The sequence below is a fragment of the Sander vitreus genome, chromosome 13, assembly GCF_031162955.1.
Source record: "Sander vitreus isolate 19-12246 chromosome 13, sanVit1, whole genome shotgun sequence".
In the NCBI taxonomy this organism is placed as follows: Eukaryota; Metazoa; Chordata; class Actinopteri; order Perciformes; family Percidae; genus Sander; species Sander vitreus.
In genome coordinates this window covers 4,819,287-4,846,652 of record NC_135867.1, presented here as the reverse complement: position 1 = coordinate 4,846,652, position 27,366 = coordinate 4,819,287, and the positions used below count along the sequence as shown (strand labels likewise).

At 39.3% G+C, this 27,366-nt stretch overlaps 1 protein-coding gene across 1 annotated transcript in view; it reads left to right on the top strand.

Moving 5' to 3' along the window:
* The window catches only part of ncam1a (neural cell adhesion molecule 1a), a 270,441-nt gene that overhangs the window by 181,669 nt on the left and 61,406 nt on the right, over positions 1-27,366 (top strand). The window contains exons 2-8 of the mRNA XM_078265516.1: positions 6,192-6,266; positions 7,603-7,812; positions 9,170-9,313; positions 12,675-12,812; positions 13,978-14,095; positions 18,103-18,263; positions 19,030-19,172. Of these exons, the coding sequence (XP_078121642.1) occupies positions 6,192-6,266; positions 7,603-7,812; positions 9,170-9,313; positions 12,675-12,812; positions 13,978-14,095; positions 18,103-18,263; positions 19,030-19,172 (989 nt within the window). The remainder of the gene's footprint in view (positions 1-6,191; positions 6,267-7,602; positions 7,813-9,169; positions 9,314-12,674; positions 12,813-13,977; positions 14,096-18,102; positions 18,264-19,029; positions 19,173-27,366) is intronic.

Here is a 27,366-nt window from a genome sequence, read left to right as displayed (position 1 = left end):
TTCCAACTATTTCTGCTTTTTAAACTAACATTGTTGCTGCAGAGAACACAAATGTTTTTACTTCAATGAGTAATGTGAGTATATTAAAGCCAGTCACTGAAGAACTGATTGAGACAGATTCTCTTTCTATGACAGTTAATACCCCTGGGCTAAGACTAGCCATACCTGTATATTACTAACTGCTAAGTTTACTTATACTAACCTTCCGGCATAATGAATGGCAGGATCCATGAAGTGCTTTTTCTAAAAGCTTTGATTCCCAGTACCATGCTGGTGGTTATCTATTACTGTAATTGTGAGTTTGGTGAATGGTCCCAACTGGTCCTGTTAAATAATCCACTCACAGTCACTAAAGTCTATCCCTCTATCATTGTTTTTAAGTCTTTTGGAGTCTTTAGAGAAGACTGAAAATGAGGTGCAGGCTTAGTGGATAGATATTAGATTGGAGTCATGAGTGAACACGTTGCGGCACAGATAGCTTCATCCTTTATCCAAGCTCTCTCCTCACTGTGCCAAACACTACTTTCAATCCCTTCTGTTAACCTACACCTCCTTCACCCAAATCTCCTTTGCTTCTGGGCTTCTTAGTTTACCGTTTTATTCTTTTTATTAAGATTCAGTCTTTCTTAATTCCAGCGCTTTGATGAAAAATAGAGATGCACCGATAGACCGGCCGGTGACCGGAATTGGCCGGTTTTCACGTGCTCGGCCATGACCGGCGACCGGCAGGTCAGTCTAACATATGCTGATTTCATGCCGGTCAATGCTACAATTAACTGACAACATAAGTTATACGTGTTACAGTTTTCAAGGACGCACGCACACACACACACACACACACGACAGCACAGTCTCTTTTTCCTTTCTCTCAACTTTTCCGCTGTGTGTCACGCGTACCCGCTCGCGGTGTGAAGCGCGTGTCGGCGCTATTCTCACACATGTAGGAACCTCGTGAATTAACCTGCAACATACCAGCTGTTTGGAAATTCTTCAGCGTGTGTGCAGAAGATAACAAGTTTGCAATATGCAACACCTGCAAGGAAAGAGTAGGGCGTGGAGGGACGACACCAAAAACCAAAATCACATTTTTTTAGTTGGATGTTGGATGTGAAAAGAAGGAAATGGTTCTAACATTGACCTTTAGATGTGTGTGAATTTTATATAGTTCTATTTTATAGTGATCCATTATCTGTTCAAAAAATCTTCTATGTTCTGTGCAAAATGTTCTATTAAAGAAAAGATAGAAAATAAATATTTGTGTGTGTTGTAAAGTGGTTAGAAAAAATGAAATCAGAATCGGCTAAAATCGGTATCGGCTGGCCTAACTCAAAGAAAATTGGAATCGGCCTAGAAAGTTGTAATCGGTGCATCTCTAATGAAAAGGATATGACCGATATTTCGATTTTTTATTTTTTTTATTTACAACATAATGCATATAATTTACATTACTGCTGACTATTTTCTAAAGCATCAATACACGTCTATCCAAATTTCAAGTCACAAAGTCACACAACTCTCAAAAGAAATACACATCACAGTAGAAACAGATACAATACAATATTATAATTATTACAAAATATGTCAGTTATAGGGTTATTCTCTATTTTATGCACTTTTGTCAAACCTTATTTTACAGAACACCAATTTTTACAGTAAATCCAGAGTTCTCCTTTTGGATAGCCCCAACCAATTTCTATATTTGTCTACAGTTGACAAGAGTCACTTTATGACTTTGTCACAGTGAAAGGATTTAGGTTTTAAGAAGTTGTTAAACCCAAATTGAATCCATATGAATGTGACCATCATTACATAATTGCCTTGTATAAAGAGAGAATGTTTTTGACAAGAGAGTTAGTGAAACAGAAATGGAACGAGCAGAAAGGCAACCCATCCAAAAACCAGAAACATCCTTGTTCAGATGAAGATTATTATTTTTGGGGCTTTTTTTTCCTTTTGAACAAAGATTTTGTTGTTGTAGATGAGATGTTATGTTAATTAACATAACTTGATTTCACTACTCACAGTATGCTCTCAGCAGAGACTCAAAGTCACAATGTAGCTCGATGCCTGAAACTCTCAACACCCACTTCATTCTGGAGATACTGCACAAGTGGCCATTTAGAGACATACACAGAGAAAATGGCTCTGGGAATAGCTATCTTTCCCACACCGCCTGAACTGCTTTTTGTTGTTTTTAGTGTTGCAGATATGATCAGTTGATTTTTGGCCAGTTGTCCTCCTCTAAGGACGCATGGCGAGGGTCTGCAGCATGGTATCTGTGATCTTACTAGATGAGGGAAGGACATGGATATGTTGTTTTTTTTGTATCTACCTCCAGCCTGTAAAAGCAAACATACTGTGGGTAGTGGTTTTCCATGCCTCTAGAGCCTGTATAGCCTGGAACAAAGACCAGGTCAACTGTGGCAGAGGCAGGGTTTTTACAGCAAATCCATATTTGTACGACTTTTTGACTAAGCAATAAGGAAGATATTATTTTCACCTGGAATAGTTTAAGGAAATCAATATTTAAGACTGTCCTTGACCCGGTAAATTACAGCACTTGTTAACGTCCAAATGCTTAAGTGCAGAATGATTAGGATTTGTCAGTTATGGTTTGTAAACACAACATTCAAAGTTGCTCCCTCCTCATTGGCTTAACAAGATTCATGGTGTTCCCCAGCAGGTGAAAGCCAACCCCAGATTCACTCTCGTTTTGGAACAAGCTTTGTTAGCTTAGCGTTTCGCCTCGCTATATTTGCATTTTTGTAGCTTCCTCTTGGATGCGTACTTACGATCTGGCCCCTGGTCGTTATGTTTTTATCGAGGCTGACACCCAAACACATCCTCGAACACAACAATATAAGAATATACAGGCATAGGGCAGGGACTCTGCAGATACAGACACCGCCACACACTTCTAGTGGGTCATAGGTGATGATATAGAAGGATTATTTCTGTATGAGTCTATATGTTGTTTTTTTTTTAGAAAAAATCCTACTCATCTCGCATTCAACTTATGCTCACGTTTTCCTGGCAACCTGTCATAGCTGTGTCTTCTCTCGGTAGCAAAAGTGGTGAAGTAGTGTGACGCTATACCATCACAAACAATTGCATTGTTGAACAATTTGAACAATGCAATGCTGACATGGTTGCATACTTTGTGTGTACATACAGAATAAAAAGGTAAATCCACTGCTGACACTGGAAGGTCTCCCTTGAGAGCTTCCAATGTGCCCAACATAAACACAACTAAACACGGCGGCGCTTTAAACACTTCTAAACCCAAAGCTAATTGTGTACATGTATGCTGCTGTAAAGGCTGTATACACCAGGTCTAGCTTCACAGAATAATGGTGATGGCTATTTACATAATTATGAAGTGTGCAGAAAAAACTAAAACAAAGGCCACCACGTCTCACGATGATAGTTGGCTACTTGTCTTTAAATAGCGAGTCCTTGCAAACCATTCCCATGATTCACCTGGTGAGAATTGGGCTGAGACTGACTCACTCATTTGTGTGAAGTGGCGTCACGCTGAAGCCTCAGCGGGATCTCTCTGCTAAGCTCCGGATCCCGATTCAATGGTGATTCTACTTTGCGGTCTGTGCTTCACTTCCATGCTGCACATCTCTGAAGAGAGTCTTAAATTAAACCGTGTCACATAAAAAAATCATGACAGGGCACGTGGATCCTGTCATTCTGGTGCACACGTGCAAATGATGAATCCCGGATTAAGACTATTGGAAATTATTACACATTTTAAGACTTTTTCAATAAATATGTAAGAGTTTGACTTGTTAGCACCCAGGAAGGAACAAACACCAGATGTTTCACAGCACTTTTTCCTAAATCTCATCTGTGTCACTGTAGCTTTAGCTGATGCTGAGAGATGAAGTGCATTAGAGACTGAGGAAAAAAAGAATAGTTTCTGATTTACAGCATTATGTCTTTTAAATTCTCTGCCAGGAGAAGCAGGGATGGGGTAAACGAGTACGAGAGCACCCTGGAACGGCTCAATCAGGTGGCTTATATAAACACTCAGTGAAACAATAAATCTTTAGGTAGTCTTACTAATATACTGAAGATTGCTGCTGAGGACTGAAGATCATCTTACCCCAAACTAATAACAAATGCATAACATTTGAAATACCTCATTCTTCTTTCAGTCTTGAGAACTTAATTATTGTCGGTAGTCAGATCTACGCAGTCGCGATCCTTCTGCACTGCGCCGCCTTCTTTTCCAGTTAAATGCTGTCATGAGGGGCCGACTGCATGTTTAGACTTGCTTTGGCTTCGCCAGGTGTCAGAGAGTTGATTGTCACAGGGTCACAGGAACAAGATTCATTAACAGCGCTGCTTCTTATGAGACAATCACAAGTCCATGGAGTCATCTCTGGCACTGCAGAGGCAACACGTACTATTGAAAGATTAAAAAAAAGAACAACAGAAAAGAGAAACTGGAATTAAAACCAAAAAATCCAGCTTTACAGTATAACCATGTTCAACAATACAGGTTGCAGCTCACTCCATTCGTCTAGACAGGAATGATTAAAAAAAAACAACAGTTATGTATTATTGCTGTGTATTTAATGCCTCTGAATTTTTCTAGCTGCATTTAACACCGTTTCCCACAAGTCCAAGACAGCCATGGGTTAACCATCACCACCTTGTCAGACAGAGGACACTCTAATGAGAGTTATGAGAACTGACAACGAGGACTGATCACCATAGACATTTTTAGACAACAGAGATTACAGTTAGAAAGTTGGAAAGACGGCATTAAAAGAAAGTGTGGGTGAATATCAGGAAAGGTGAGAAACAGTTACAATGACATATGTGCACCACTGTTGCTCTTTTGTATGTTAACAATTAAAATGCTTAGTTAAAATCTTATGACTGCTCTAGATGATTATCCAAAGAATATGGATCGTCAACTCGAGGGCCATCTTTCACTTTTTAAGAAATACAGATGAAAAAAACAGAGATCAGATAGAGTGGCAGAGGATAGTGGACATAGTGACATCACTTTATATGTGCCTCGTGTTTTTAAGGGTTCCATTATGAAATAGCCTAAATACAATTAAAAAAAAATAGCAGTGTGCTCAATACATCATATTTTTGAGAGCTTGTTCCATGCTTGCTAGTTCTGAGTGTCCTGGCTACTAAGACTGCCAACAATAGTCATATAATCAGTTGACCATAGCCAAGGGCGTAGCGGACACGGAGTATGGGGGCGACATGTCCCCCGCACTTTATAGTTTTTTATACACGTCTGAGCTGATTTGAGCGCACCTTAAGTAAGGCGAGTTTGCACGTTACTCAGGTTACTCACCACCCCCTCACACACACACAAACACAACCACACACACACACACACACACATATACATATATTTACAGCATTCCCTCCCACAAAATACTTCTAACGTCCCTGCGAGTAATAGATTCAAATGTGAAAAAAATTATTATATTACAATATTGATGACCTTAGTAGGCCTACCACATACTTGGTTCATTGGCTCCACCTCCATGTGGCCAGTTAAAATGTTAGTCTCCCATTGGGCAAGATGCGGCAGTAAAACAGTATAATAACGGTTTATGGAAATGTCAGTGTTTTCATCAATGAAAGAAAATTCAAGTCATAAATGAAATTTAGGCTACTTGGATTTCGAGATTTGGAGAGACAAATGGGAGAGGATCTTTCAATAAAAAAATCACCCTCTTGTCTGTCCCCCTCACTTCTTAAATTACACATACACCCCTGATTATAGCCAAGCAAATAATCATGAGCGAGAGTACACAAAACAGTTTCTTCCTTTCTCAAATAGTAAAAAAAAGGCCACTTAAAATATGAAAAATGTAAAACTGATTGCACAGTTAGCAATGCCTTCTATGTACAATATATCCTTAACAACGGAGCCTGAGCCAGACAGTTCAACAATGTCCTTGTACAAAATTTAGACTCATGATGACCCATCTGCACATGGAAATATTGCACTCTACTGAGCAAAGAAATTGCATCCCAGAGTTTTATTCATAGAGGGTACGCCGGCAAAATGGTTGCTCTTTTGAGCAGGCAAAGCAATTGGATTTTGAGCTTTGCCTTATTGTGCTTTGCCCCAGTGTCACCATTCCTCTCCCTGCAACCAGAGACTAATGGAGGTTTTGTTCTATCTTCTTTTCTTTATACAGCTGCCATCCAAGTGCAAATCATTCCAACACAAGGAGAGATCAGCGTAGGAGAGTCCAAGTTTTTCCTCTGCGAAGGTAAGAATGATCTCAGACATATTGCATTTAACACAGCTTGATGCAAATGTCACCTCGTATACCAATACTGGCATTAATTTAGATTATGTGATAAAACTGATACAAGTCAGTTTAAACAATGAGACTGGTGTACTTGTGAATATACTATGATTAAAAAGCATTAAAGAGATTCAAGGCAAAAGACAAGACGGTACTAAAAAAAAAAAATGATGAATTGATTTAGCAGTCTTTTCTGAGGAGGTAGTGGGAGGCTGAGATCACAGGAAGGTAATGAAGAGGTGGGAGAGAGACCCAGTCTGAAGAGATAATGAGAGATAGGTCTTAGACTGTCTGCGTTTTCATTGTTGAATGAACATGGGCAGTTGTCAGCTTGTCTGAGACCGGTGGCATTTGCATTAGGTGGGTCAGTTGTCTGACATTATAGAACATTCCTTACATGAATAAAATCATGCCTCGGGGGGGTCATTGTTATTATCAAACTCTGATTGTGGAGCCTATACAGGTACATAAACAGTTCTATTCACCCAAAATACAAATCAAAATAGTATCTAGCCATGCAGGTAGTTGTGGTTTTAACCACCACTGAAAGTATGAAATTATGTTTTCTTTGCTTGGGTGAAGTGACCCTTTTAAAAAGGAAATTGCTGTATACTGAAACTCCCATACAGACCTGTTGCTACACAGAAAACTTTCTGTGAGAATGAAGCATAAAAAACTATGCTCATTATGTTTGTGCAGGTGAAATGTGAATCCTTGAAGGTAGTGATTTTTCTTTTTTACTCTATGAAAGAACGTAGCTTCAGCTAACTGAAGAATAACTCCAATCCTCCCATTCAAAAGGATGTAAAAGTGCATTTAGGACACTTTGTGTTCCTTAAGAGATGAGATCGCAGTATTTTTTTTTTTAATGAATGATCGTTATATAATAATAATAATAATAATAATAATATTATAATATTTAGCCTGATCTTGAAAAGACTCTAACTTTAGGGTTATGGGTTTTGATTTAAAGATTTTTCCAAGCCATTTTCTATTTTTGTTTTGTCTTTCGTTCTAAGTCTGGTTAGCATGTGAAACCTGTTAAAGTAGTAGTTTAACATCCATGATGTAATACATTAGGGATGTAACTGAATAGGCTACATTATTCTATAATGTAGAGATAATGCACTCTGAACACATGCAAAATCCATCTAAATTGTAATCAAATAATGTTGGAGGTTCAAATCCAAATATCTAACAAAGCATTATATTATATTGTGGTTATCATTTATGTGGCAGCTGTGGTGAAGAATTCTTGCTTCCTTGACTCACTCTCATTTCATTTTCTGTGTTCCAGTGGTGGGAGATGCTAAAGACATAGACTGGTATGCCCCCAGTGGGGAGAAGATCCTCCCCAATATGCCAGACATCTCTGTGAACCGTGCCGATGAAACCATGTCGACTCTTACCATATACCACGCCAGCGTGGACACTGCCGGTATCTACAAGTGTGTGGCGAAGAGCGGTGACAAGGAGGCCCAAGCCACAGTCCAAGTGAAGATCTTCCGTAAGTGTCATTTTTCAAATTTCATTTTAGGCCTTTATTATACAGGACAGCTAAAGATGTGAAAGGGGAGAGAGAGGGGCAATGACATACAGCAAAGGGCCGCCGGTCGGAATCGAACCTGTGGCCGCTGCATCAAGGACTGAGCCTTAATACATGGGGCGCACGCTTAACCAGGTGAACAATCCAGGTGCCCCACGTCTCATGTTTTCAACACTAATTTGCATTAATACAGAAAGAAATATATTGCCTTCTGTATTATGTGTTTTTAATTTACACTATGAGAAAACAGTTTAGCATTATTTTAATAAGACCATTGGCATTGGAGAAACAGGAAACTCTCTGTGCAGTACAAGAACATAGCAATTACTGTTAACCTTACTCTGTCTCCTTGAAATTACGTTTGTATTTTACTAATTGATTTTGACAATGTCCAAATGGAAATGTATTTGGTACCTGGATTATGTTCACTGGCAATGTTTTTTTCCAGTCAACATAATCCAGGCAGCCATTTGTTTCTGGCAAAACCATTTAATACAATATAAATGTCATTTATTTTATGATTTTTTTTTTTAAATGAAGTTTTGAGCTTAATCTCTTATGTAAGCCTTCACCTACTGTATGCTGACCCTAACTCTTAAAGGGACAGTTCACCCCAAAATCAAAAATACATATTTTTCTTCTTACATGTAATGCTATTTATCAATCTAGAACAGGGGTGTTCAACGTATTTTAGGCCAGGGACCCCTCAGCTGAAATAGAGACCGAGTAGGGACTCCCCCTACTGCATACGGATATTGTATACAATTGAGTTGCATATTAAACTGGGCCAAATAGATGAAAATAAATGGTTATTATTTATACATCATGTTTTAACATTAAACATACCATACATGTACCTTCATGGTTGAATGCACTTAATGGAAGTCACTTTTGGATAAAAGCATCATGTGGAAGGCACAGTTGATCCATAAGCGTAATTGTATGGCTACCATAGTGGCTACCTTACCTATAGTAAGTAGTAACCTATATAATAATCCAAGTCCATTGAAATGACTGAGGGTGCTGTGTTTTCCCACACAGTCCTGTTGTCTGAACGCGGACTGTGAGTCTTTGAACTGTCTTTACCTTGACTGCCTTCCCACACCATCTGTGAATACAAAAAAAGTAAACCAACAAACCATTTATGACAGAAGCAGAAGCTCAACCATATGGTGCCTCGATGCACTGCTAATCAACTGTAAGATTTTCTTTGAGCAATCTAAATATGACACGAGAGTTTTCACCTTTTGTAATGTCAGCCTGAATGTTAAGCTATTTATAAATGTGTTTAATGTATGTTTGTCACATCTCTCTACAGAAAAGATCACTTTCGCGAGTGCTCCCAGCCCACAGGAGTTCAATGAAGGCGATGATGCTGACATAGTCTGCAATGTGGTCAGTTCACCACCACCCACCATCATTTGGAAGCATAAGGGCTCCAAGATCCAGGTTGCCAAAGATGGTGAGCCAGTCCAGATGCAAATGTCCCAATGCGTGAGCTACTTTCTCACCTCCAACCTGCCATACCATCTCACCCCCCTGACTCCCTGTCCAGTCACCTTACAGTACCCTCCTGCCATCGCTGTCAACAGCCAATTCATTCTTTCCAATCAATTTGCCACACTCTTCCTCATCGTCTTCTCCTGCTGCCCATCATTTTCAGCGGGGACGTTTTAGACCTCATTGATGATGCATGAACGTGGAAATTGTATTGTCTGGCCCATCATGAAGTGGTTGGTATTGTCACTAGAAAAGATGTTTGAGGGCAGATTGGACTTTCCGGTCCCCAAATGGAGGGAGAACTACTCTGGAGACAGAAATAATCTGAGACATTGTAGAAAAAAAGGGAAAAGTGGAAGGGTAAGATAAAAACTAACAATGTAATTTATGTCTGCCACTGCTGTCGAAAACAATAAAATAAAAAATCCATGTGGACCAGGTTATAAATTGAGGAATTTATCATGTGTACACAAGGAAAGGATTTGGTCCACCTTTTACTTTATCTTCTGTTTAATCATTTAGGATTACCACTGCCCTCATCACCTCTCTCTCTCTCTCTCTCTCTCTCTCTCTCTCTCTCTCTCCTTCACGCCGTTACATACAAAATGGAATACATGCTCATCTAGGCCTACCAAGTTATGCGTGTTAGCTAGTTCAAGTTTAAAAATACATGATTCTAAACAATTGTTACTTAGCCAGTAAAAAGCTTTGAAGCTACAGAGTGTGACACAGAACTACGGTATCTAGCTCTGATGTGGAGAAACTATGAGGGTTTCAAACATACTGAACACAAACCACAGTAGAAGCACTGTAAATGGTGCTGCAAGAGAGGATTGAGAAGTTTCTATGAACATTCTGATACATTTGTAATTATTTTGCTTTTGTGACTCTAGGTCAACATTGGAAACCATTGCAACTGTTGTTAATATAAGCTGACTATAGTTGCTCTCCTTCAGGAAAGATGTACATGCACAGTTTTTGTGAATGACTTCATCCGGCAAATTCAGGCAGCAGGGGGCATTGACAATATCGATCCAGAGCAGCTCTCTTCCTCAGAGAGTTCAGCTAAAACTCCAATTTGCTGTGTAAGGGCAGAGGTGGAGTTGATTTTGTTTTACACTTGGACTGGGCCTATTTTAACCTTACAGTGACCCCCCTCCCTTGGTCACCGCTGGAGAGCCTGCAGTCACCACAGTGTTGTGCTCAGCCCGCCTGTATTCTTGGAGTCTGGTCAAGGAATGTGTTTTTCACTGGAAAAACCACTAATTGTAACTGACGCTGAAAACTGAAAACTGCTTATGTAATTTTCCTCACAGCAGTGGACCTCATCATATGCTGCGTGTTGCATTGTTAAACTTCCCATCAGAACGTTGTCATTGTAATATGTGTCAATGTTACACGAATTAAGAGCTGGTTGATAAAATGTAAAGCTTACTTTTCTGTTTAAATACCACACTAAGCCCTCATAAAAAGGTTTGACTTAAAATATTTTGACATTACTTTTACACTTACGCTGAATTTCACTTCATTCATGGAGGATTTGGTACTTACCTGCGCATGCAGACAGGAAGCAAAAAAGAACAAACAATATTGTGACAATCACTGGTGGAATATATGTTCAGATTTTTTACATAAGTTGAGGTCATAACACCATAATGTTCAAATACTGTACTACACTACAAGTGTACAAAATTTGACTAAAGCAAAGTATTAGCAGCTTAATGTACCAGTATAAGGAAGTACTCATAATGCAGAATGTGCCCTTATTATTACTCATGCTTACCATACAGTATCATAGAAGCAATTGAAATGCAAACATGTAAATGTTGTGGCTGTTGGAGGTGAAGCTAATTTTAACTACTTCATATATTGGTTAGTTTAATCTATAACAATGTATCATTGTATAAGCGGATTCTATATTTGACATGCAAAATGCAAAGTAAACTATAGCTGTCAAATATATGTAGTGAGGTAAAGAGAACAGTATTTGAAAAGTAACATCAAATTTAAATACCTAGGTAAACTACATTTGCCTTAGGTACTATTCTATTTAGGTACAGTAAATGTACAAAGTACTTAGTTACCCTTGATGAAAGCTCAAGTATAGTGACAATAGCTGAGGTGGAGTTGTTTGTGCAATAAAGTGCACAAATCTCAAAAGTGATGAAAAGAAAATGTTAACTATCCCACTCAACATCCCTTCTAGCACTTACTCCATTACACGCATTAAGTGATTTTATAGCACAAAGGCTTTCTTCAGTTTACATGGAGGGCTTCTTTATAAAATAGCTGGAGAAATCCCGTACCCTCTCACGGGCATGGAAATTGAACTGGTGGCATTGGACTCCTGTAGAGGAGCTCCCAATCCCAAAAGAAGGAACTGGCCTCTGAAAGCAACGCTTAACAAGCACACCCCAAATAGACATAATTTTTGATCCAGTGAGTTAAAGTACACACTGGCCAGTAACAAATTTTGGATAAGTGCTTTAGTTTTCTGAAATGGAACATATAAAAAACAAACAACAAAAATGACTCAGCACTTAAGGCTCTTAAATCAGATGTGGTCAGAGCACTGGATTTTAATGATGTGCTAGATGCATTTCCCCAGAAACGTGTGAGAAACACCTGGTTTCAGTTAAGACATCTCACTCTATAGTGTGTGTTTATGGCTGGTTTAATTAGAGGTGCAGCAGTTTGTCAGCTCTGTGATCGGTGTAAAACACTGCTGAAATACTTCTGGTGTAGCCAGGGTGGCATGCATGGCTCTCTGTGTTCTTCCATCCACTTGCTTGATTACCAGGGTTAATTGGCATTTTTAAATCTGATGCCAACTTTCTGTCTGAGCATTTAAGTTAGTCAGTTTTAAAATGGAACTCTTGAAACTTTACTTGAATTCATGTACACGGTTAGATTGTCAAAATTCAAGGAAATAGTCATACTTTATTTCACACTTCAGTTGGGCACTTGTTGGCTTTTTTCTCTCATCTCTGATTTCTTAGAAAGTATTAAACTATTGCATACACATACACATTAGTTTTTTTGTGATCCAGTGCCAAGAAGTATTTTTTTAGTAACTAGAACTGGCTTCGATGAGGGAAAATACATAATTTCCATGGAGCTCAAGTATTGAACATCTTTCAAAATGCTACAAACTAATACTAAAGCAGACAAAAAAGCATTTAGAAAGTACATCATATATTTATTCTTAATCCATACAGGTCATGTTTTCAGATGTATAGATGTTTAGTTGTGTGAGTATAATCTAAATAATCTTAAATACCATATATGATAAATTACTGTTCTGTTTGCCTTTGCTGTCTTAGTGCGATATAAGATCATGGACAATGGCCACCTGCAGATCCGCGGTATCAAGAAGATAGATGAGGGCATGTACAACTGTGAGGCTCGTGTCATGGCCAGGGGAGAAATTGACTTCAAGATGATCAAGGTTGTTGTTAATGGTAAGTACTGAATCTCTTTCCCCCTTCTGCTCTCTGGCTGCCCTGTTGCTCAAAAAGGAGTTGTTGCTCGACATAGTGATGATGACCCTGAAAACCCTGGAAACGATGGTGCCAGTTGGTCAGTTCATCTGTCTGCCTGTGCAACTCTTTAGTACAGAGCAAGATATTCAAAAGAGCTACAGGCAAGATGGTTGTGGAATTTGGTATGGATATTGATGCTCCCCAGACGATGATTCCTACCCCCTTTAGCAACAACAGAAGCTAAAATATCTGCTTGTACATATCAAATCAAATTGGCAACATGAACTCTTTTCATTTGTGTCAAAATGTCAATTATGCTAACATTTTATTTCATAATTAGGCAGATTGACCTGCTAATTGCTCCCCACATTTTCTGCAGGAAATCGATGAAGTTCCTGCAGGTGGCGCTTTTTCCTTTGTTCTTTGTCAACTAATCAGTACAAATAATGTTTGACACCAGTATTAGACACTGGGCCCTATCTTGCACCCGGCACAACGCAAAGCCCAACGCGGGTGTCTTTACTAATTTAAGACCGACGCAGTTGTCAGTTTGCACCTGCTCCCATCTCTGCACCCATGGGCGTGCTGGTCTTACAGGGAGGTGTGTTCAGGTGCATTCTTGGCATATTGCTATCTTGAGGCAACGGAAAGTGATCGCGCCATTGACCAACAAAAACTAGCAATGCACCAAGGTACAAACACCCCTGGCTTTTAAAGGGAATGGGAGATGACACTCTGATTGGTTTATTGCATGTAACGCCCAAAACACACTTATGAATTAATGAAGACACTAAGTACAACCCTTATAACCATGCGCCTGGCGCACAAACCCTTTTTACCACCGTTAAACTAGCAAAAGTGGATTCATGCACGCCCTAAACGCACCTGCACCAGGCGCTTCATGCCGTGCGCTTAGATTGTTAAAATAGGGTCTTGTGTCTGTAAAGTTTTTCATTAACTGGCAACAATCCATACTGTCCTACTGTGTATCAATCATGATAAGCTGTACCAAAACAGAGATGTCACAAATTATTAGTTTGAATCTATATATCTAGATGGAGCCTCTTTAGAATACCTCCTCAGAATGTGTATACACTTGGTGCATGTACTCATTACCTTTCCATTTTTATCATCTCTTTTTCAGTGCTTCCCACCATCCGTGCCAGGCTGTCAGAGGTCAACGCTACAGCGGACATTGGCAGCTCTGCTTTGTTGGCCTGTGATGCAGACGGCTTCCCTGAACCCACCGTCACCTGGGCACAGTACGTCTCCACCGCTGTCATTGGTTTTGACGAGTAGGATCAAGGCTAGATCGGAGCTGTCACAGAAATCCATCCATCCCAATCTCTGTTATTGTTTTTTTCACCTCTTTTTCTTGACCTCAAAGGGAAACATGAAGTAAAGCAAAAATGAGACAAAGAATTCATTACAAAAAGATAGTGTCACCTCACCAAAAACATCAAGGCAGTACAATAGGTTTATTTCTTTTTTCTCAGAGGTAATCTGCCATACAGGTAAACACAGCCTGATAAGATAAAGTTGTGTGAAGACGATGTACTGTAGAGTAAGATAAGACAATCAATGTACCAATCCTGGTTATTGTAAAAACACTGTAAGGTAATTTGCATAGGTCCATATGGGTTACATTAATGTTAGGGATTGTGTGAAAAGCTATAACTCTTATATAACTATTCTTCAAGGAGTGGCAGAATTATATTCTCTTAGTTTTGTGCATGAACAATGTTGCCTGAATCAGAAGAAGAATAGAATTTTTTTTTTTTAAAGTAACAAGGCTCCAATTATAAAATATCATGCGGCTCTAAAGAGATTCTGATCAAGGGCAAGCATGCGGTGGTTGTATAGTGTGTCCTCTCATAAAGGAAGGTCTTCCTAAAGCTTCATTCCTTAGCATTTAGAACTGATACTTCTAGGTCACTTCAGTTAGTTACAAACCTTCCTAATCAAATAATACCTTAGGTGTTCTATCTTTTGCGCAGGAAGGGTATTAGCTTGATCAATGATACTTATAGGGTGAGACTTGTGTCCTTTAGTGGCAGGATGAACTCTATAGCCCGTTTCACAACTGGATCAGACGGATGTAGTAATGAGGTGGACAGTGTTCCGGGGCTGTTGTCAGGCTATCTCTGCCCTCTGTCTCCAGCCGCCGGATGCATGTCTTTTCGCCGATGTCCGTTTCCTTCCGCTTTCTTTGTGTTGTTCTTTGTAAACTCCGGTGGATTTCTGAGGACTATGGTTAACTGCTCCTCAGATCTCTGCAGGGTAAATCCAGACAGCTAGCTAGACTATCTGTCCAATCTGAGTTTTCTCTCGCACCAAAACAAGTTCCTTCCCGAGGCTTGTGCGGAGCTTAGTGCCGCCCAGCACGTTTTTCTCCCATCCCGGAATTCTATGTGGACTAGCCAGACCCTCCTCCTTGCTGTGCAGCTCCACAAATGCACGCACGCTCACATACCACACACACAGACGCACACCTGCTATCCAGATAAATAATAATTTGAAGGAAAAAAAAGAGAGAATACTAAGAAGTGGCATATCAGGAGCTAGTATTTCTTCATTGTGCTAAATGCTATTACATTTGGTTGAGTGCTGAAAGACTAGCCTGGTCCTTCCTTGTACTAAAGACATGCTGTTTTTTAAATCATACTCACTCAAATATATGCAAATCAAGCTGTGCTCTAAAGAAGTCCTCTGAAAGGGGACTTTAACACACACTTATTCACCTGGGCTGGTAGTTTTTGTGCCCCGTTCTAAATCAAGCCTTCTGATCAAGTCTGAGATAAAACATTATGTAAACATTCTTGCTTGCTGGTTATTCTGCCTCCTTCTTGCTGCCTTTCAGGCCAAACTGTTGATGCCCTCATTGAAAAGGATTGCATAGGCACAACATACATTAGAGTGATTGATGATGATGTTGTAGTGTTGGAAGTGTTGGAAAATATACATATGGATTTGCATAGCCTTGCCTACAAATAGATGATGTGATTTACATTTAAATGTGCACTGCAAAGTACAAAAAGGCTTTGATGAGTATCCGCATACCATTTTGATCTAGAGTGGTTATATAGCAGGCACTTACGCACCAGCTGTTTGTTAGTTTAAACTTGGCGGAGCCCTAACATAGGTGTTAGAAGGTTGAGATTTAAGCTATTAAAAATAAATATGTAGCAAATAAGAGATGGAACTGAATAGAACAACAAATACAATATAAACAGGCTTTCTACAAAAAACCTTAATAATTATAAAAAAAACTATATATATTAAGCTTAGAGCACCTAGAAGTGGGGATTAAAAATGGGCAGCGTATTTGTGTTTATTGGGTTTCAATGCAAGAGCAATTAGATCTGAAACTCATGACGCGGCAGCAGCGTCTCCGTTTACAGAGATGACTGCATTCTGATTGGATGCTGGTGTTTCTTCAGATCTGATTCACATATTAGTGGGGACTATAAGACATTCCATAAATGTGAGTGGAACAACTAGAGTTGTGGTATGATAATGGGCTCTGAATATTAAATCAGTCGATCTGAGACCTTAAGGATCACTTATCAAATCTATTAAGGTTTAACTTAATATTTAATGACACTTTCAAATTACTCACACATTCAAATGGGATCTGTAATAAGCTTTTGTTGGCGGAGAAACTCTTCAATTTTTAATGGCAGTCTAATTTATCTTCACAACTGTAAATACAACCTAAAACTGAGATGAGCAGGATAACATATGAAAAACAGCACACGTTTTCTTTCCACATCATCTTTAGTGTAACCAGTTCTTTGTAGGCAATTAGTAATGACACGCCTAGTAATGGATTAACCATTAGCTGGTATAACATATCTCAAGTAGCTTTATCCAGTATGAATTAATGAATATCGATCAGCTCTCAATACAACGGTGGCCCTGAAGTGCAAACCACGGCAGCAAATCCCACAATGCAACAGCAAATCCCACAACGCAACAGCATTTCGCCACATCACGACCGCATTTCACCACAACACGACAGCATTAGTAAGACAGAAACGGAATGGGTAGGTACATATTGGACACTGATCCTTGTCCTGATTGGTTGCACTGTCTGTAATTTACAAATGGGTCCATGTACGTTTTGTCAGTTAATTTTTTCATTTGAACCAAGAAACGATCAAACTAAAAAAAAAAAAGCATTTTTTTTTTCAATTTTTGTTTCAATTCAAAAAACGTTATTGAAATCAAACTTTTATTTATTCGTTTTTAGAATTGACTATTTCTGTTTGATCATTTCTGGGCTACAAACAAAACAGACACAGACCCATTTGTAAATTACAGACAGTGCAATCAATCAGAACGAGGATCAGTGTCCATTGTAAATTACAGACAGTGCAACCAATCAGGACAAGGATCAGTGTCCAATATGTACCTACCCATTCCGTTTCAGTCTTACTAATGCTGTCGCGTTGTGGCATTTGCTGTCGTGTTGTGGGATTTGCTGTAGTGTTGTGGGATTTGCTGCCTTTGTAGACACTTCAGGGCCACCATACAATTCTGACAGGTACACATTCGTTTCTCTTCATACAACTGTTTGCTCGATGTACTTTCATATTCACAGTGCATCATTTACCGGTGTCACGCAGCAGCCGCACCACCACTGTGCAGAGTATCTTTGAATAAAGCTTTTTTTGCATGTGAGTGAACGAGACTATTGAACACCCTGATGCTGCTCACAGCTGTCTTCCTTGCAGCAAGGCTGGAGGGTGACGTGAGTGTTGAGGGAGATGCAGTTCCTGGCCAGAGTTGAGACAGACATTGAGGGTGTAGGGAGGACGGATGGGCGAGGCAGTGAAAAAACAGAGGGGTACAGCTCTGTTTGTTTGTTATTCACTGTCTGCCTGCAAAATGCGTCAGGAAGGCTGCTACGCCAGGGCAGGCATACAAACAGGATTCTTACCAAAGATTCTAACTGAAGAAGTCATAAATCATGATCAAATTCGTGCAGGACCTTCTTAAAATCAGAGGTAAAGGCTAAAGGAGAGCTGAGGCAAACAAAAGCTGTGGATTTGTTGCGAGATGTTCTCAGAGGCATACAGCACAGGAGCTTTTTTTTTTTACTCTGCCAGCCTTTGTTGTATACCAGCTGCTTTTTTCCTGAGATAAAACCCCAAACAGATCATTCTCAGTGAGTTAAGAAAGTTATTAGTAGGGCCCTCAAGTTGTGTAAGCAAACACTTGTGATGTGAACCCTGCCATGTCTTTTTTCTTTTTCCCTCTGCTACAGTAACAACATTGTCCTTGAAACGGGTGATAAGTACAGCCTGAACGAGGATGGTTCAGAATTGGTAATAAAAGATGTCAAGAAAGTGGATGAAGGAGATTACACTTGCATCGCCAAGAACAAGGCAGGAGAGAAAGCCGAGGAAGTCAGCCTGAACGTGTTCGGTAAGAGAATAACTTCATTCGCTTACGATAGCATAGAGAACACTGTGGCTCTTTTTCTGTCTCTATCCTTTTCTTTTGTACTTATTCACATGTGCTGTGCACTTCTCTACAGCTTTTCCAGAGGCTGGGTGCAGAGTTATACAGCGTGAAGCATACAGTTTAAATAAAAGCATGCCCTATTGAAAACTAATTAAGCCACCCCTTAGGACATCAAAAGATATCACACTAGAGTTTCTCTTCATGAGGATATGTGCTTCAGCCTCATGTAAACATGTGCTTACAGCTTTATTATAGGTCATTGGGGTATGAAACCACAACCTTGAATGAAGCCTGTCTAGGACAGTAATGCTAACAATATGATCTAAAACCAAAAATGTTAATTTCCCACATATGATTCAGCTATTTAAAAATGTGTTCAACAATGAATCAAATGATTATGTACTATGTGCAAGATGTTACCCATGGTGATGAAAACCACAGCGAATGATTAGCCTATTCTCTGCTGAGCTTATTGTTTTGGTTTTACACAAACTCCACTACCATCAACCCTGTTACACCCTGGTTGTACACTACATGCCCAGCACCAAGCAACAGACATTATTTTTCAGCAACCAGCTTTTAAAGTAGGTCAAACATAGCAGCTAAAGAGTTAGCTATTTGTACCAGCTATTTTTTCCACACGAGTTGGTAGAAACCAGAAGTGAGATCAAAAGAGAAGAAATTCAAATTACATTCGTCAATTGGCCATTTTTGTCTTGTTTTCTAGTGCAACCCAAGATTACCTACCTGAATAACCAGACTGCGTCGGAGTTTGACGAACAAGTCACCCTGACCTGTGAGGCCTTGGGAGACCCCACGCCCACCATCTCCTGGAGTTTTGAAAACAGGGTATTCACTGAAGGAGAGCAGGTACTCATTTATTTATTTATTTTTCGCAAAGTTGGACAGTGCACTTATTCAAACTTTTTACAATCCAGATCCAGATTGAAAACCTCTCGCTGCCGCATTAGATAACAACTAAAGTCCCTCAAATATACCTTTGCGAATAGAGGCACACTGGATATGTATACTGTATTGCAGTATTGGCACACTTCAAAAAGGAAAATAATATATCATATATATCATTCAAGGAATTTGGTGTCTCACAGAACTCCATATAATATATTTATAAACTTGTTCTGTCCATGATAGTGTTTTTGGCGCAGACTCTGCGGACCCTTTTGACCTGTCATATGTATGTGGACTCCTTAAGGAATTGCTTTTATTTGACCAACCTCTAGTACATTGTCATTTATTTCAGAAAACTCTAATCCATCCCAGAGTTAACACATCCACCAATATTCACATGGATGCATGTTTAGTCTTGAAATGACTTTAGTATGCTTTTATTGAGTATGCTTTTATTGAGCCCTCTTAGATCAGTTATAGCCAGTTGGCCAATCAGCTGAAACTGCTTCCAGTGCTTCATACACTCTAAAGGCCTTTTGAATCCTGCACTGCCACCTGAATGTCCACTATGTACAGTCAAGTTTGGATTCTACCATCTCTCTAAACTTTTGCTAGGACTTCTCCAATACTGCTGGAATTGCATCAGTGATTCTGTATATTCACATCATAAATGTCAGAGGTAGAGTGTAGAGATTGCCATAAAACCAATTTCCAGGCAGTGCCATGGCATGATATTCACCAGCTGTGTTAATATATATAACACTCTACCTCGCTCCCTAGTATTCACTAGCGTTTCAAAGTGAACCTTTCACTTTGAAACTCGTGTAAAATTCATGTAAAAAGTGCTCATTTAAAGGATGTTTTGAGAAAGTGAAAATGATTTCAGTAAATTAGCTTAATTATTGCTATGTTGAAAGCCAGAAGCCCTGAGTCTCCCTCTATCTCAAAATCAGATTGTTTTGAGCTCAGTTATGCTTCTCTGGCAAACTGCTGTGATAATCCACTTTGCAAATGAGTGGGCACTTTTAAGAGTAAAGAAGCCAGATAAGGGTTATGGGTTTTTGTCATGCTTTGGTGTATTTTCTTTTCCTGTCCTTCAGGAGCACTGGGGATAACGCTGAATTTAAGCTTTGGCTATAGAACATGGTAAAAGGCTTCTTAAGACGTATGAGCTATGATTACCATCCTTACAGTGGTCACAGCTGTTGGCAGTCGCCAGACTTGAGGAAGAATCGCATCCCAGGTCTATTGTTATGCTCTTATCAGCTCATTAAAATTGTATAATTTTGAAAAATCCATCTTAACGGTCTTTTCTGACAACATGCATCATGTGAGCAGTAGACGGATTAGTCACTTCAGAGGGGTAATTTTCTGCTGTGAATGCAGTAAACAGTATTACGATAATTACCTTTCTGCCTCTAGCAGGTTTGTGGAGTCAGGAAGAACACCTCATACGTTGGTTGGGGCTTCAGCTTGCTTTGGATACTGCAAAAATAATAATACATCTTAATATTCTGGTTGAAATGGAAGTTAGGCTCTGCGTACTTCCCTTGCAAAGCTTCCCGTCCTTTGTGGACTGGTAGCCTACTTGCCCTTGGGAAATTTGCTACGGTTGCAGGAAAACTATATGATTTGACAAAAAAAGCTAAATAATAATGATAATGTAACTTTAGAAGCAATTTTTGCAGCATTACACTTGAATACAGTGTTGGTCAGTCATGCCCAAAATATTGACTAAAGTAGGCCATTGTAGGTAAGGGAACCAGTATGTCATCTCTCGAATCTCTGTGAGGCCGCTACCACACGGGTTGCTGAGAAGTCTGTATGTGTTCTTCATGGAATTAGTTTTGGAGCTCTTGTGTGTTCTCTTTTGTGTTCTCTTGCGTGCTGTCTTACAACAAAATTGTCAATATAAAAGTGGTTAACTCCCTGCCTTACATTATCAAACTCAACTGTTGTGTGACTGTTACAAATGATGTTTGCATGTAACAATAGGTGTACTATTCTTGGAGACGCACACAGGAAATGCAGTGAAACCACCAGTGCTGTTATGTCCCAAAGGACACAACAGGACTCAGTTGCACAGTATTTGAGCCTTACTGGCCTACTTTACATCACTGATCCGTCCAGTGTGATTAATTATGTAACATCAAATACATTGCTGTGAGATACAGTTCTACCTTTGTATAACAACATCAAACTAAAAAGAACACAGTTAAGGGTCAGGTTCTGTAGTATCGTTGCTAGTCGTACTGTTGCCTGTTGTTGTTCTGTATTTCTCTTATTGTCAACGAAGCCCATGAAAAACCAAAATCAATAATGTGTTAAGTGTTAACAGATGGGTTTTGTATTTACAGCAGCAGGACAACGTACAGTATGTTCAACTGACTCAAAACAAACAGTGCTTGTGGTGATAAAGGAACGTGTTTAGTTGTTGGATAACAATGGAGGTCAATGGCAAAGATAAATAAGCTACACTATATCATGCTCTGGCTGCACAGGAAATACTTGTTAAGGTTCAAACGGAATGCAAAGTAAATATTAGACATATAGTAAAGGTAATGGAAGGGTGGGCAGATGCATCCGCACAAGACTAAAATGTTTCAACTTGAGTGAAAGGATCTTTTTTTATTTATTTTTTTTAACCTTTATTTATTCAGGGCAGGTTCACCGAGAGGAAGCCTCTCTTTTGCAGGAACACCCTGATCTTATTCCGAGGCTTTACGACGTGACACTCCACGCAAACCCGGTTGCAGCTAAAATAGTTACTCTTGATACATTTGGCTTAATTTTAGTCTGTATACACCTGTAGTAGGATTAATTCATTTATCTGACTAATGTAAAAAAAATAATAATAGATAATCGCTAAAGCCTTATCCTGTAAACAAGGCCAATTTGTGGATCATCGATCCAAAAAAATGACACATTTGGACCAGCCAGTGTTAATCCATTCAATCCATTAATCCATAGTGTAAAGTCATAATCAGTAATTACCAAAATTGGACCAGACAGATTGGGCAGTCCATTTAAAAAATGTTGGAACACTGTAGTAATTCTTTATCCCTAAGATTTTTTTTAATTTGTGTTTTGTGTCACAATCTGTGTTGCTGCTTTGTCGAAAATGTTTTGTTTCTCCTTGGCTTTACTGTAGGGATTAAACATAATGGAAGTAATTCAGTTTTACTTTAACTCCTTCCACCATCTGCTACTACCAGAGCCTCTGACAAGTTTAGCTCCTTTAGCTTTTAGACTCATTTTGGGGCCAACAGTGCCCTTTTTGTGTTCCACGCCAAGAACTAATTATGCAGATTCCCACCTGATTCTGGAGAATAGAATAGTAGCAGTGGTATTAAGTCATTTATCATCTAGGACAGTGAAATTCCGAAAACAACAATCATATTACTCTATACTCTGGCCTCCGTTTACCATTTTATTCACTGGGTTGACCCAGTAAATAAGCCAGATGTTTCATCAAACAAGCCTTCATTAAAGGCTCAGAAGAGAATTCAATCAGGATGCCTCCCAGTATCATGAATGGCTTTCCATTTTCTGTCTTCATTGCAGTCAAGCCAAGACTTTTAAAAGTTTGCCCAAGGGAGTGATAGATCTCAATTTGGCACATTTACACCATAACAAGCCTTGAAGACTACTTTGCTCAGCAAAACATACTTGGATTACTTGTTTCGAATTAACAATAACATATGAAAGCATATGAAAGAGCAAAAGCATTTCAACTTCAAGCTGCATTAGTCATTAAAGCACATTAGTCACTGTGATATTATAGTATTATATTGGATAGATAGAATCAGGGATTTCCAACCTGAGAAGGCATTGCTTCTGTGCAATGCATCATATACCAGCCTTGTGGAGCTGGATTGTGCCAAAAGTTGAAATGCATGCAAAAAGTGTTTCTGCTGGTGGCATGTCTCGACCTTGGTTTCTTGCCAGGAAAAAAGAAAACATTAAGGCATTTCCATGATTAACGTTTCACAGAATTACAAAGAATCACATGAGAGTGTCAGAAGTGTGCTGAAGGTATCTTACATTAGATTCAATCTCAGATTAAGCATACCGGTATGCTTTTGATGGCTTTCCTTCTAGCGCCAAACTTTCCATTTGTAGACTTACCATTGGGAAGGTTCTACAAATATTATTATATTATATTATATTATTATCATTAGATCATCAGAAGAGAATCTGTGAATTTGAGATTGCCAAGGTGTCCCTAGTTTTTCATATTACCTGTGCCATTTATCACTGCCAATGAGTGGAAGCATTCACACAGCACAGTGCATTCATGGCTGTTTTGCAAGTTACTGAATCTTATCTTCCACAAAACCGCCTGCCCGTCGCCACTCACAGTCATAGCAGAGTATCTTCTTCCATTCACCGCCTGTCATCATCCTTCCATTTACTATATCATTGTCAGATCAATTTTGATTTAATGCTGCTGTAATCAGAAAATCCCGCTGATCATTTGGTTATAGCTGTCACTAATTTGCGTTGGATCGTCATTCATCATTGGTCCATTTTCTGTTCGCCACGCTCTGTCTTCCATTCCCGTTCTAGTTCTACATTATAGCAGCCAGACGACAGCACAGACATATTCAGTTTAATGACAGAAGAGTCATTTTACTGGCTGTTACCGCCTCTTTTAAACGTCACTGTATTGTAGAAAGTATTTTAGGTCACTTGAGGTTCTTTGCACATTGACACCATGTGCTTTTTTACTCCATGAGAGTGTATGTGCTTGTGATTAATGGAAGATAAGTGGTGCACGCCAGTTTTCTGTACATAAATGAACGAGTTAATCAAAACACAGAATGACTTGATGGCAAAGCCACTGATTAGAAAAACAAAGTCCCCAGATACCGGTAATGGCCGACTCATGATTAGTTTCAGTGCCCTGTTTTCCTTACTGTGCCTCCAAATTTTCTCTTATTACAGTACATTAATTAATAACTGACTGAGAAGCCCCCATGCTGCTTTAGTAAAATCCAGTTTGGCATTTTAGCCAGTTCAGTAAACTCCCTGACTACATGAAGCTGCCAAGCCAGTTATCCTGACATCACCATAACAGTCCTCTTCACTTTAAGAAAACCTTAAACGTAACAATGTTGATTTTTAATCTTCCTTTTGCTGTGTTTTGAATATTTTAGGAGTAGTATAATTTATTTATGATGGAATTAATCATGGTAGACAAATCCTTATCCACTGTGAAAGTAATTCTGGAATCTTCATCAATGTTTTTGCTAATTGTGTATACATTCTTGTTTGTGAGAACAATTCCATTATTTATACATGTTTAAGTCCCTTGGCCATAAATCATGTATATATAACTGCTACACTTTCCAAAGCATGAGATAGATAGATGCTAGAATGTGTTATCCTACATTTCAGGAAAACATTGGTTTCCATTTGTTTCACTTAAGTATGGAAATCAATGCACATTCTCGAAACTGAAGTTGGGAAATCTATCACAGTAAGCATTATGTCTGCATTAGTTTTTTTTTATCAAAGTTACATTACTGATTCATGGTCGACTTATTTTAGCATAAACAATACAAAAGCAGACTCAAGTTCACCTTGATGGATTACCTAACTCGCATGGCAATTTCAAAGTCACTGCGAAAGTCTTTCCCTACCATTTGAAAATGGATGTAAATCAAAAACTACCTGGAGGGTAAAAAAATGACCTTGTTTGGGCACCTGTGTAGCTCACCTGGTAGAGCGGGCGCCCATATGCAGATGCTCAGTCCTCAATGCAGCGGCTCAGGGTTTGAGTCTGACCTGTGGCCATTTGCTGCATATCTTCTCCTCCCTTTCTTGTCTACAGCTGTCCTGTCTATTAAAGACTAAAATGCCGCAAAAAATATCTTTAAAAAAAGAAATTACCCGGTGTGTCCTGAAAAATGATTGGCAGTAATGTATTTGTAGCCAATGAGCTAACGCATTCCAAATCACAGGTATGGTCCTTTAAAGAGCTCATATTATGCTCATTTTCAGGTTCATAACTGTATTTAGAGGTTATATCAGAATAGGTTTACATGGTTTAATTTTCAAAAAACACCATATTATTGTTGTACTGCACATTGCTGCAGCTCCTCTTTTCACTCTGTGTGTTGAGCTCTCTGTTTTAGCTACTGGGTGAGGCATCTCTCACTTCTGTTTTCTGTTTTCTTCACGTCCCAACAAAGATTGTTGGGAGTCGCACATGCGCAGTAACTAGTAAGGACTACTAGCCAGTCAGAAGCAGAGTATGAGGGCGTGCCACGCTAGCAGCTAGGTGAGCATTATAACGTGTGTTAGAAAGTGACGCACGTTCGTCACAGAAGTAAAGGCTGGACTACAATAGTGCTGTTTGGAGCAATTTGTGAACAGTGTTTTCTGTTGGAGATGGTAAGTGCCTTTGGGGTGGACTTTGGGCTTTAATATAATATAACGTGCACAAAAAAGATATATAACACAATAAAGGAAAGGGAAAAAGCATAATATAAGCACTTTAAACATGAAATCATTGCACATGACCTGCAGGTAAATATAGTCTGCACTCACTTTTTGCTCCACTGTGTCGCTGTTTGTCTTTGCTTCCTCTGTGTTTGTCCTCTCTAGGCTTCATGGACGCGACCAGACAAATATGAGGTATGGCTACTAAATATGGTAGCCTGACTCTAGTTGTAATAGCCCAAACTTACACCGTAGACCACCCCTTTTTTACTGCAGAGCAGAAGTGTTGTGATTAAGCCCACATTTAATGCTCACTACATTTAGTTGTGCACTAAATATGTAGACCATTAGACACGTAGTACAGTACATTTAATCCACTTAGTTTCAGTACACATTTAGACTCGCCCTATTTACTTGTCCCCATTTATTTTTGTTTCACAAATTCCCCTGCTATTTCCTGCTGCATGGTCTGGTTAGTTCTCAGACTTTGCTTGATACAGGGGTTGTTGGTTGGCCAGCAGTACAACCTCACATAAAAAAAACACTGTCTGCTCTGCTGAGGGCCAGCCATGGCGCTAACTCAACAAGCTATACTAAATATTAACTGAGTGGTATTAAATGATGTAGCCTACTATCATATGCCAGGAGTCTGCATGTTTTGACTTCAGTCGCACAATACAGCAGCTGAAGGTAACTCATTTATTCTTTGGTCTTACTGGGTCAGTTCACCCAAATTACAATTTAGTTCAATTTCGTAGAACACTAGTACCAAGATGTTAAGAATAAAACAAGCCTATTTAATTATAATCCCCAAAACCACTACATGAGCGCCGTGCTGTAATGTTTGATTGGAAAGAAGCATGCAAAGTCTTGGCCTCCACAAAGTGAGAACTACTGTCCTTAGATAGAACTGACACACTATAACAAGCTAACTTCACTCACTGCCACACACACGGCAAGGGATGGAATTCATACCTTATTTAACTTCACCGTGAAAATACTCTGTGAAAATACTCTATGAACCTCATGAACCGGTGTTAATGAAAAAGCACATGATAGATGAACCTGTGCAGCTCATAATTCTGGGCTGTGTGCAAAAACTCTACCAACACTGACAGCGGGCAAAGACCCAGAGTTCTGATGACTTGGTTCTTCTAAAAGCATACCATTCACCTCTGACTGGTTTAAATAATTTCACCAGCCAATAATTCAGTGCCTGCATTGCCACTTCCCTAATTATATGAAGTTTATTTAAATGATCCGATCACAAGTATGTTTAACACATCCCAGCATGTGACCCGTTTTGCGTCACATTGTTGAGCAGTGCACCCACCTGGATTTCAGGTTGTGTGATTTAAGGCTCTGCAAACCGCAGCTGCAGCATACGTTTCTTATGTGATGGTTGCGTATTATTATGTGATGGAAGTCATTTTAAGTTTACTACTTTTACTTACTGATTATACTAGTACAGTATTGTATGTGGAAAGTACATTTATTACTTGTAGGTGAGTTCTCCGTAGCTTTTTCTTACTTTTGTAGTTAGTTAGCTACCATGTACGTGGAAAGTGTAGCCTTTTGCTGTAGTTAAGTATGATTGTCGAGAAATGTGTTTGTTGCGCATGCCCTTAACTGTTTACCGTTCCCTTTCTCTTTTTCCCACTGGTTTCTCTTACATTGCTTGTCTCTACAGGGTGATGGGAGTAAGAAT